This window comes from Rhinichthys klamathensis, unplaced genomic scaffold (genome assembly GCF_029890125.1).
Source record: "Rhinichthys klamathensis goyatoka isolate OS25496 unplaced genomic scaffold, OSU_Roscu_1.1 h1tg000191l_1, whole genome shotgun sequence".
Taxonomy (NCBI): Eukaryota; Metazoa; Chordata; class Actinopteri; order Cypriniformes; family Leuciscidae; genus Rhinichthys; species Rhinichthys klamathensis.
The window spans coordinates 6,803,729-6,816,525 of NW_026606717.1; the positions used below are offsets into that span (position 1 = coordinate 6,803,729).

The following is a 12,797-nucleotide window of genomic DNA, read 5'->3' on the forward strand; positions in this document are numbered from 1 at the left end:
CATGAGAGAGAAACCACCATACTGAACTTGAGGGAAACATAGGGAAAATGAAATGTTTTCCATTCTATGCATTGAACTGGTTATGGTGGCATAATGTGCAACAGAAATAACAGGCAGTGAAAAACATTTTCTATTTGCATATGTGGAAGCAAATAGTAAAAAAAAGTGTAAACTCTTTATGCACATTTTGCCGTGCTAAATTGTTCAGTGACCTTGTGCCCCAATTGGGTGGAATTGAGTGTCCATTTATATCGCTCTGCCTGAACAAACATGAATCATGGCCTTGATAACGGAGAAAGTCACATTACAGGATGTGATTGAGTTCAGCAGGAAAGAAAACAGGAAATGAGCGCTGCTACTTTTTTTCATCTCTACTTCACCTTTCCAGTGTCTGCTGATCCACTATTGGCTGCTGGTTACCACGGTTACAGGCAGGCAGCTTCATTTTTCTGTCTTGCGTAGACCACACTGGCACATAATGTTCCTTACAAAACGTATGATGGTTTTCAGTGGTGGCAGATGTTTTGACGAATTTTTTAAAGGGATAGTTCACTGAAAAATGTAAATTCTGCCATCATAAACTCACCCTCGTGTTGTTCCCAACCTGTATGAGTTTCTTTATTTTGCTGAACAAAAGAAGATATTTTGAAGAATGTTGGCAACCGAACAGTTTTTGGACCCCATTTACTTTCATAGTATTTATTTTTTTCTTCTATTGAAGTCAATAGGGTCCATCAACTGTCTGGTTATTGTGATGTAGTAAATGAGACAATCACATTTCTTTCATGTTAAAATATTATAAGGCCTTTAAAAGATGGAACTGATACCCAGTCAAATGTCAAAGAGGTAGTGTGTATTTGTGAATGTATTAAAATACTTGTGGTTCTTTGCGCACTGGCTTTTTATTATCCACTGCAACCACAAAAAACAATGTAGGAGCTTGAAAGTGACATAACAACACAACCGTTTTTAGTGACACAACAGGTCACAAGCGACCTTAAAAAAGAACCAGGAGGAAATTTGTCTTAAACTGACTGATGCAAAGGTTTGATGTCAACATGCATTGCTTATGTGTAGAAGCACAATGACATTAAACTCATCTGCATAAAGCACCAACTTTGTTTCTTTGTCTTTATAGGCCCGTAGCATTAAGACTTCAGTCATCGCAGCTATTAAAGTGGTCAAACTGGACCCTGGTAGGTCATAAACTTTATTTTTCAATAAAACTCATTTGCATTGTATTGATATAGGGATGGAACTATGGTTTGGCCTTTTCAGTAGATGTGGATGATATTTGAGTTGTCAATCTAATGTAAATAAATGTAACAAAATGAGTGAAATTATATACATTCTAGGCAATTATTTAGTCAAAAATTTGTTCGAACATTTTAAAATGAGAAAATTTCCTTTTTCTAAACCCTTCTTTAAACTCATTACTTCTTTAGCAACTGTTGACATTTGTTTTTTTTCTAATGTAAGTCTATGGAATTTCTGTATGTTTAAATAGCTCCACTACAATTAAATTAAACTATCCACTACTGCAGGGATTCCCGAACTTTTTTGTCAACCGAACCCCTCTGACCTAAAATATTAATTTCATGTACCCCTTGACAATTTAAAGGGATAGTTCACCCAAAAAAATACATATTAAAAGTAATCTACGGAGCCCCTAAGGGGACATGGTGGTGAAAAATCATAAGTCAATGCTTTTGCGTAATATAACACAAAACATTTGCGAGAGAACGCGAAATCATTGCCAAATCATTTTTCCTCCCATCTCATATTTTTTTCTTCACCATGTCCCTTTAGTGGCTCCATAGCAATCCATGTCCATTACAATGTTCTTATGAACTTTTCAAAGCAGTAAACATTTTCATGACTATTCATCAACCTCAGTTTGGGAATCCCTGCACTACAGAAATGACTCAAAAATACAGTAAACCGTTGTTGCCAGTTCCCTTATCTTACACATTGATTCAGGTCATTGTAGTGCCACTAATACCATCGTGAAAGCATTGTAGAAATGGAAGAAACAGTTTAAACAGTTGACTGTTAAAAGAATTTGCCAGATAAAGGTTCTTTGCAATGTCACACTTAATTTTAAAACGCAAATGGAAAATTTTCATTCTATTTTTATCCCTTTATGAGCAAGTTTCACCAAAATTGATGTATCATGTAAATTCTGTTCTGTGACGCTTGTCTGAGTGACTTAAAGTTAGGAAAGGGGCGGGGCTTAAGTAACAAAGGGTCAATTAAAGGGTTAGTTCACCCAAAATTTAAAATTCTGTCATTGTTTAGTCACCCTATGTCGTTCCAGACCCGTAAGACTTTCATTTATCTTCAGAACACAAGTGAAGATATTTTTGATGGAATCTGAGAGCTTTCTGTCCCTCCATTGACAGCTACGCAACTTCCACTTTCTTAAGATTTCATCAAAAATATCTTCATTTGTGTTCTGAACGAAAGTCTTACGGGTTTGGAACGACAAGAGGGTGAGTAATTAATGACAGAATTTACTTTTTTTGGTGGACTGACCCTTTAAGTCAAGTAAACATCATCACCGTTACCTACAGTTATTGTCCAACACTTATTATCTTAACATTATTACATTGATTCTTTGTTGTTTTTTGTTTTGAGCTTCCGAACTGAAGATATCCGCATCAACACATTGACACATATTCAGATTTCAAAACTGAACAGGATTAGAAAGGCCAGAAGCTGCAACTTTTACTGTTTTAATATATCTTTAGAGATCCATGTATTATGGTTGTAAATTCAATTTGAACTGAATTACTCACTGCAGCATCTGAATTTCAGATCAATCTTTTAATCCCGGTAAATCCCCCTTTTTTGGGGGGGAGGCAGAATGTTGAAAACATGATAGCAAAGCAGAATCATACAAGATTACAGACAAGTCCTCTTTTTCTTTTTCTGTCAGGTGATGATATTTCAAGCATTCAACATGAGATAACCATGATGAAGGATTGCACTCACAAAAACATTGTCGCCTATTTCGGCAGCTACCTCAGGTAAGTCCCGCAGGGCACTAATAAATAGGAAACTGAAGTAAATCTAACAATGAACTTCTTCATATTCCACAGAAATAACAAGTTATGGATCTGCATGGAATTCTGTGGAGGAGGATCACTGCAGGACATTTACCATGGTACAATTCAAAGACTGACATCTATCTAATGTAATAATGAATGTGCTACGTGAATGCATATAATTCCAATTACTGTACATTAGGGATGGGCGATATGGACTTAAAAATATATCACGATATTTTCTGCCATTTATTGCGATAACGATATCAATGACGATATAAATACAATACCATATTCACCACTGTTTTTGGCTACAAGTGATAGCTGCATGCAAAGTAAAATGTACCCTTCACCAAATAGGCTCCTATAAAATACCAATTACCATACATAAAATAATAATCAAAAAACAGTAAAACAGTAAACACCATCCCTTGCAGAAATGGAAAAGTTGCATACGTGTCTTCTGTAAAAGTGCAGATAATGTTTAAATAGTGCAACTATACTGAAAAACATCACACAGTAATAATTCAAATCATTTACAAGTTTGAAATATAAAAAATCTAACAACGAATAGTTATACTAATACTACTACGAATTCTGATACTAATAACAATATAAACCACATTAAGGATTGATGAGCTGCTGGGTTCATGAATATCATCACGTCTGCGCATTAGTTTCTGCTTGCTCAAAGCTGAATAATTCCAAATGAACTCCATTATTTTTACAGGAAAATACAACAAATAATATAATTTACATGTAGACGTCATGTACACTTCAATTCTGCGTGGTATGTAAGACTCTCTCTCTCTCATCGAGTGCGTGAGAAACACGGAGCGCTCTCAGCAGTGACAGCACGTCATGCGCCTCAGTGTTTACTGCGCGTCAAATACACTGTGTATTCATTGAGATGAACTGATATAGTGGGCTTTACGGATCACTTGACGGAGAGCGACACTCTCAAGCGCTCAGTCAGTGTTCGGCGAGATGGGCGGATGAAAATCTGTGTGTACCAGTTCCAGATTGTAGAGGTAGTTACCGGTACTCGTTTAGCGATAAACTTCACCTCAGCTCCACGTCCGCCTTCCGCCATGCGCGTGAGCTGCGAATGCGTCCCGTCATAGGCTTTATCGTTATTATCGCGGGAAGACTAATTCTTATCGTGAGGAAAAATTTTAACGATATATCGCAAACGATAATATATCGCCCATCCCTACTGTACATAGATGTTCTAGGACATTATTAGCACTGCAAATAGATTGATAATCGATTAATCTGTCAATTTAAATTTTTTAAATGATTGGATAAAAAAAAGCTGAAGTGGCAATGTTTAATGGTTTCATGAGCAAGCTTTGCTATGTTTGATTCCGTATTTGTATGAAGGCTCGTTCCGTTTGCAGTGGTTTCTGTTGTTATTTATATTGCCTGAAAGAGGATTAATGCTCATATGGTAATTTATCAGTCTGAATAAGGTCATTGTGTTTCTGCAGTCACTGGTCCTCTGAAAGAGAGACAGATAGCTTATGTGAGCAGAGAGACACTTCAGGTGAGTATACTTTCAAGTTTTTCATCACTTTAGGTTCATGGCGCAATAGGAAGGGATTTTAATCTTATGTACAGTATATGTTTTTAATGATCTGTCTTGGCATAGGGTTGTTTGTGGTTGTCTTTTCGCACTATTGCATTTCACACTATTCTTAATCCACTTTTAACCCTGCATCAAGCAATGTTTCAAACTTTTAACACTGCAGCAATTTTGAAAGCAACGCAAAAACTTAAATAGCAGCGACAGATGTTTAAACAATACGGCGAGTTATTTAGGAACAGACAATCAATCTAAACAATAAACTAAACAATGCTTCCAACTTTAAATATTTATGCGCTTTGTACAGTCACAGAAACGTCCACATGCTGTGTTTAGTTTCAGCATTTAAAGACATCAAACAGCGATGGGAATTGCATCAATTAAAGTGATGATGATTCGATTTATGTAGAGACATTTCTAAACCAGTTGCATGCCTATTGAATGCTATACTTGCCCAACCATTGTTATTAACTTATTATTAAATATGTAGGGATATACATTTACTTAAACTTTAATAGCAATATAATACACTCACCTAAAGGATTATTAGGAACACCTGTTCAATTTCTCATTAATGCAATTATCTAATCAACCAATCACATGGCAGTTGCTTCAATGCATTTAGGGGTGTGGTCCTGGTCAAGACAATCTCCTGAACTCCAAACTGAATGTCAGAATGGGAAAGAAAGGTAATTTAAGCAATTTTGAGCGTGGCATGGTTGTTGGTGCCAGACGGGCCGGTCTGAGTATTTCACAATCTGCTCAGTTACTGGGATTTTCACGCACAACCATTTCTAGGGTTTACAAAGAATGGTGTAAAAAGGGAAAAACATCCAGTATGCGGCAGTCCTGTGGGCGAAAATGCCTTGTTGATGCTAGAGGTCAGAGGAGAATGGGCCGACTGATTCAAGCTGACAGAAGAGCAACTTTGACTGAAATAACCACTCGTTACAACCGAGGTATGCAGCAAAGAATTTGTGAAGCCACAACACACACAACCTTGAGGCGGATGGGCTACAACAGCAGAAGACCCCACCGGGTACCGCTCATCTCCACTACAAATAGGAAAAAGAGGCTACAATTTGCAAGAGCTCACCAAAATTGGACTGGAATAATGTTCCCTGGTCTGATGAGTCTCGATTTCTGTTGAGACATTCAGATGTTAGAGTCAGAATTTGGCGTAAACAGAATGAGAACATGGATCCATCATGCCTTGTCACCACTGTGCAGGCTGGTGGTGGTGGTGTAATGGTGTGGGGAATGTTTTCTTGGCACACTTTAGGCCCCTTAGTGCCAATTGGGCATCGTTTAAATGCCACGGCCTACCTGAGCATTGTTTCTGACCATGTCCATCCCTTTATGGCCACCATGTACCCATCCTCTGATGGCTACTTCCAGCAGGATAATGCACCATGTCACAAAGCTCGAATCATTTCAAATTGGTTTCTTGAACATGACAATGAGTTCACTGTACTAAAATGGCCCCCACAGTCACCAGATCTCAACCCAATAGAGCATCTTTGGGATGTGGTGGAACGGGAGCTTCGTGCCCTGGATGTGCATCCCACAAATCTCCATCAACTGCAAGATGCTATCCTATCAATATGGGCCAACATTTCTAAAGAATGCTTTCAGCACCTTGTTGAATCAATGCCATGTAGAATTAAGGCAGTTCTGAAAACAAAAGGGGGTCAAACACAGTATTAGTTTGGTGTTCCTAATAATCCTTTAGGTGAGTGTATAAAATAGTATCTAATTATAATAATCAATAATATTTTTATACTGTACATTATAATGTTATGATGTCTAAATTTAGCTTTTTATGATTTTTAGCTTTTACTGTTTTATTTTATTTTAACAAAAAAAAAATAGATTTTTTTTTATCAGCCATTTATTGGTTATTGGTCTTATTTAGGGATGTACCAATATGAAACTTTTGGCCGATACCGATAACCGATAATTCTTTATATTTAAAAAGCTGATAACCGATATATTGGCCGATGAATCTAAATCCAAGGGTTTTTATTTTATTTTTGAGCACCTGATTACAAACAAAAGACTCACTATAAAATCCATGTCCCAAGCACACAATTATAATAATGTTCTCATTATAATTTGAATGTAGCCTAAATGACAGACTTGCGCTGCACATGTTGGACTCAACTGTATTTTCCTTTTTTGAAGTGATTCCAATCATATTTCAAGCAATTCAAAACCATCATGGTGAACAGTGCACATCTGAAGTGTCTCAGCTGAAGGAAATAATGCATTATTTATCGGCTTTAATATATCGGCCAATTTTTATTGGGCCGATAACGATAACATTAAAAATGAACATATATCGTCCGACACTGATGTGGTGGCCGATGTATCGTACATCCCTAGTCTTATTTGTGTCGGACTTAATATTAAAGTTGCAATGTAACTGAAGTAGGGACTGATCTTTCCTTCTATATGTGACGTAAAACCGATTATGGAAAAAAATTTAGGGCAGGGATGAGGTTCTATCCATCGGTTGTTTATTGGACAGGGGCAGATCTGATTGCGAGCCTATTTGTTGCATGGACCTTTTTATTAACAAGAGACATGAAAGTCATATGCATATTAGGGGTTAAAAGTATATGTTATCAGTCAATGGTATCTGTAATTGTATGATTTATTCTGTTTATATGGAGGAAATCGAAATAAAGTATCTGATAGCGAGCCTGAGGTCATTAGTAAGAAAGGGGCGGGGTTTAAGCAGACTTAATGATTGGACAAATATGTCGTTTGACCGAAAGATCCATTTTGATTACAAATGATGAGTTCAGAATAATTAATAATTCACAATAACATTACTGTTACATGTATGTCCTGTGTTTCCCCCGTTCTTTGTGTATTTGGTTCAGTCCTGTTTCCAGTTTCCCGCTCCTCGTTAGTGTTTAGTTTATTTCACCTGTGTCTAGTTCATTTGCCCCAGCTGTGCCTTGTTTCCCTAATCTGTTCTCTGTGTATGTAAACCCTGTGTTCTCCCTCACTCCTGGTCGGTTCTCGTTTATGTAACGTTTGTGTATGGTGTGTTACTGTCCCCCGTGATCCTTGTTTTGTTATTTAGTAAAGTATATTTGAATTGGACCTGTTGACTGCTGCTTCTCCTTCAACCTGCACCACACCCGTAACAGAAGAACCGACCAAAAAGGAAAAGGAAAAGAAAAGAAGAGGAAGATGGAGATCTGGGAGCTCGCGGGACAGATCACGGCTTTGGCGCTGGATAGCCGTGATCTGTTCCACTTTACCTGGGGCTTTGTTCCACTCGCTGCCTCCTGCTCGCTGGGCGATGAGATAATCAAGGCGTGTTACCGGCGAGGGGCCAAGGTGGTCGACCCAAGGGAACTTCCAGATCTCTCTGGTCTGGACTGGAGAGAGGCACTCTCCAGATGTCTGGAGAGCTTTCTCCCATGGCACGCCGTGTCCGCACCGCTGGTTCCGTCCAGCCCAGCCAAGCCCTCACCGCTGGTTCCGTCCAGCCCAGCCAAGCCCGCACCGCTGGTTCCGTCCAGCCCAGCCGAGCCTTCACAGCTGGTTCCCTGCAGCCCTGCCGAGCCAGAGCTTCCCTGCAGCCCTGCCGAGCCTGAGCTTCCCTGCAGCCCTGCCGAGCCTGAGCTTCCCTGCAGCCCTGCCGAGCCTGAGCTTCCCTGCAGCCCTGCCGAGCCTGAGCTTCCCTGCACGCCTGCCGAGCCGGAGCTTCCCCGCACGCCTGCCGAGCCGGAGCTTCCCCGCACGCCTGCCGAGCCGGAGCTTCCCTGCGCGCCTGCCGAGCCAGAGCCTTCTCCGCTGGTCCCGTCCAGTCCTCCCGAGCCTTCTCCGCTGGTCCCGTCCAGTCCTCCCGAGCCTTCTCTGCTGGTCCCGTCCAGTCCTCCCGAGCCTTCTCCGCTGGTCCCGTCCAGTCCTCCCGAGCCTTCTCTGCTGGTCCCGTCCAGTCCTCCCGTGCCTTCTCCGCTGGTCCCGTCCAGTTCCCCCAAGCCTGTCTCTGAACCCGTCACTCCCCCCAAGAAAATTTTGGGGGGGGGATATAAGCCACCCGAGGGACAGTATCCACCCTGGCCACCTGAAGTGGCCTCTCCACCCTGGCCACCTGAAGTGGCCTCTCCACCCTGGCCACCTGAAGTGGCCTCTCCACCCTGGCCACCTGAAGTGGCCTCTCCACCCTGGCCACCTGAAGTGGCCTCTCCACCCTGGCCACCTGAAGTGGCCTCTCCACCCTGGCCACCCGAGGGAAAGTCTCCACCCTCTCCACCCTGGCCACCCGAGGGAAAGTCTCCACCCTCTCCACCCTGGCCACCCGAGGGAAAGTCTCCACCCTGGCCACCCGAGGGAAGGTCTCCGCCCTGGCCTCCTGCACGTCCTGCTCCGCCCTGGCCTCCTGCACGTCCTGCTCCGCCCTGGCCTCCTGCACGTCCTGCTCCGCCCTGGCCTCCTGCATATCCTGCTCCGCCCTGGAGGCTTCCTGCTCCGGGTAGGCCACTCCCTCGTCAGCCTCCAGGGCGCCCACCCCCCCACCCTTATTGATGTTACTCGGCGCGAGGACGCGCCTTGCAGGAGGGGGAGCTAATGTTACATGTATGTCCTGTGTTTCCCCCGTTCTTTGTGTATTTGGTTCAGTCCTGTTTCCAGTTTCCCGCTCCTCGTTAGTGTTTAGTTTATTTCACCTGTGTCTAGTTCATTTGCCCCAGCTGTGCCTTGTTTCCCTAATCTGTTCTCTGTGTATGTAAACCCTGTGTTCTCCCTCACTCCTGGTCGGTTCTCGTTTATGTAACGTTTGTGTATGGTGTGTTACTGTCCCCCGTGATCCTTGTTTTGTTATTTAGTAAAGTATATTTGAATTGGACCTGTTGACTGCTGCTTCTCCTTCAACCTGCACCACACCCGTAACAATTACAAGATACAAAAAAATACATTTATAAATTAGATAGGGTGAAATTCTATTCCAATGCTACATCACTTTCAAAACATTCCTCTAAATATGCAAATAAAAGTGAAATTTCAACACCTTTCTACCCAGGATGAATTACTAATCAGGGTTAAAGGTTAGTAAAAATGAAACTAAAGCTCATTCATGCTGTATTTTTCACAATTGTTTTCTTTTTGTTTACAGGGACTACATCATCTCCATCATGCGGGAAAAATGCATAGAGACATAAAAGTAATTTTACAAATCAATAAGCCATTATTGCCTATAACCATGTTGGCATGCAGTGTTTTTGATAAACGTTAGTAGAGTTCACTAACTGTATATGAGTCTGTATATCTGTATATCTCTCTATAGTGATGCATGTGAGATGATAGCTTGGGTCTGATAGCGTGGATGTGCTCATTGTGTCATTATTGGTTGCCCACAGGGTGCCAACATTCTTTTGACAGAGCGAGGAGATGTCAAACTAGGTCAGTCTGGGTTTACCCCTGTCTCAGACACACACAGGCATATATTAACTAATACTCCATAAATCTCTTAAATATGGCCTTTTGTCTCCCCTCTGTCTGTCTATCAGCGGATTTTGGAGTGGCAGCTGAGATCAACGCATCTGTTGCTAAGAGAAAGTCCTTCATCGGGACGCCGTACTGGTGAGTCACCAAGATATGGTACTTTTGTAAACACTTTTACCGTTCAAAAGATTGGCGTCGGTAAGACAGCATTTATTTGAGTAAAAAGTACAGTAAAAACAGTAATATTGTGGATTTTTACTGTTTCTACTTTAAAGGGTCAGTAAGCGATTTCTGAGAATCATTGTTGAACACTGTTGATATTTGAAAACAACCCAAACAAACACACCCCCTCCCTTCATTGCTCCGCCCCCAAAATCACACGCAATGCGAGTGAAAAAAAAGATCTTTATCATTACAGAAGCAAAGCAAAAAAAAAGCTTCGCTAAAAATATGACCAAAAGAACAAAAAAATGAACATACAATACACAAGTATAGCAGCAGCACACACACACTCAAAAGCAATGTTACCCGTGCTTGGAGCAGAAACAACGCAACCTGGTGTCCATTTTCACAACCCTTCTTTTCTCCATTGTAATGTCTCTCAGCCATCTCTCTTTCTACAGTCTTTTTTCAAATCTCCCTCTCTCTCCTCCCCCATCATGATTGGACACGCCCCCTACTGCTGATTGGCTACAAGTTTGTTGTGCTGCTCGGTCTGATTCACTTTTAACAGCGTTTTGTTTTTTCAATAATCACTTACTGCACCTTTAATTTTAAAATGTCATTTATTTCTGTAATGGCAAAGCTGAATTTTCAGCATTTACTCCAGTCTTCAGTCACATGATCCTTCAGAAATCATTCTAATATGTTGATTTGCTGCTCAAGAAACATTGTATACGTTTTAATTTACAGTATGTTCACTTACATTTAATAGATAACTACATGGGTTAAGGTTAGGATACCTAGTATTTACACAGTTATTATAATTACTATAATAAGTTCATAGTATGAACAGGACTGTAAAATAAAATGCTACCAAAACATTTCTTATTACTATCACATCTGAATACAGTCTTGCTGCTTAATATTTTTGTGTAAACTGTGATACTTTTTTTTAGCATTCTTTTTTAACATTATAAAAGTCTTTATTGTCACTTCTGATCAATTTAATGCATCCTCGCTGAATAAAAGTATTAGTTTCTTTTTTTTTTTTAAAGTATTGTCCCCAAACTTTGGAACGGTAGTGTTTATAAAATGAATTATCGGTATAATATAAAATGCATATTAAATTTTGTTTAGTGGTATTATTCTATTATTTATAATAAAACAGATTGTGAAACAGTATGCTGTAAATATTTCAAATAGTAGTGCATTGGTGTCAAATGAAACTTAATTCAGAGAGTGGATTCGAGTTTTCACCTCGGATTTATATATGTGCTGTATATTTAATTCCCTTTTGAGTCAAATTTAAAGCAGTTTGATCACATAATGATAAATCCCATGTCCTATTGCTTCTGGTTCATTTGTTTTTTGCTTCTTTCATATATAACTTTAATGACTTTCTCTCAGGATGGCCCCAGAGGTTGCGGCAGTGGAAAGGAAAGGGGGTTATAACCAGCTGTGTGATATCTGGGCGGTGGGCATCACAGCTATTGAACTAGCAGAGCTGCAACCGCCTATGTTTGACCTACACCCTATGAGGTTTGAACACACACACACACACACACACACACACACACACATTTCACCTGATGCTGCAAAGAGTGATGTCAAATCATCTAGCAGACAACTCACAACAAAAAAAGATTCAGCTTTTCCAACCCAACGAGGTGATGATGTCACATGAATTCGTATGATGTGAATCGTATGAAAATGTACGATTTTTAGTAAAAAGTAGTCATGAAGGTCCTCCTGAGGCGTAAGCAGATCGTATGAAAACATACAAATGAGCAGTGTCGGGGAGTAACTAGTGACATGTAATGGCGTTACGTAATTAAATGACAAAATAAATGTAACTGTAATCAGTTACAGTTACTAAGAATAATTGTGTAATTAAATTACAGTTACTTATGAAAATGTTAACGATTACAAAGGGGGTTACATCTGAATACTTTCTGTAAAAAGCTAGGATATGTTGAATAATATTAATTTGTTTGTTTTTGATGTGCACGATGCCTCCTGCCATTTAAAGGCCGTTTAGTAAAGCGATGCTGTTCTGATGCTTTTGATTGGTTCTCTTGTTTGAAATTGCAACGCTATTTTTTGAATTTGCATACATGTTTGAATTTGCAGGTTAACCCTGCCTGGTTTAAATGTTTTAAAATGATTAACAGTTGAGAACATTTGTTAGAAGTTTAGAAAAGTAATCAAAAAGTAACTAAATATAATCAGTTACACTACTTATTACATTTTAAAGGCCCCCTGAAATCAAAATTTAAGTTTTTTAGCTTTTAGTATGAATATGTTACCCGTGATGTTATGAATAAGCTGGTGTGTTCCAAAACAATGACAAAATTCGCATTTAGGAGATATAAGCATTCAAAACGTAGTCTCTCATTTCCGATTTTTTTGACATCACCGCGGACTTCAGCTTCTCATCTAATCTTCTGTCCAATCAAATGCTCTGTAGAATCCAACGTATCATCAGCGCTCGGATTCGCTTCCATGGTGCTGTCAAGTATGACTTGCAATCTGTGAGGTAA

General features: G+C 40.1%; 1 protein-coding gene across 2 annotated transcripts in view; it reads left to right on the forward strand.

Moving 5' to 3' along the window:
• The window catches only part of map4k6 (mitogen-activated protein kinase kinase kinase kinase 6), a 30,311-nt gene that overhangs the window by 1,857 nt on the left and 15,657 nt on the right, over positions 1-12,797 (forward strand). For both annotated transcript variants that reach the window (XM_056262231.1, XM_056262230.1), the window contains exons 2-9: positions 1,139-1,196; positions 2,939-3,029; positions 3,102-3,166; positions 4,538-4,593; positions 9,767-9,814; positions 10,011-10,053; positions 10,161-10,233; positions 11,665-11,796. In XM_056262231.1, the coding sequence (XP_056118206.1) occupies positions 1,139-1,196; positions 2,939-3,029; positions 3,102-3,166; positions 4,538-4,593; positions 9,767-9,814; positions 10,011-10,053; positions 10,161-10,233; positions 11,665-11,796 (566 nt within the window). The remainder of the gene's footprint in view (positions 1-1,138; positions 1,197-2,938; positions 3,030-3,101; positions 3,167-4,537; positions 4,594-9,766; positions 9,815-10,010; positions 10,054-10,160; positions 10,234-11,664; positions 11,797-12,797) is intronic.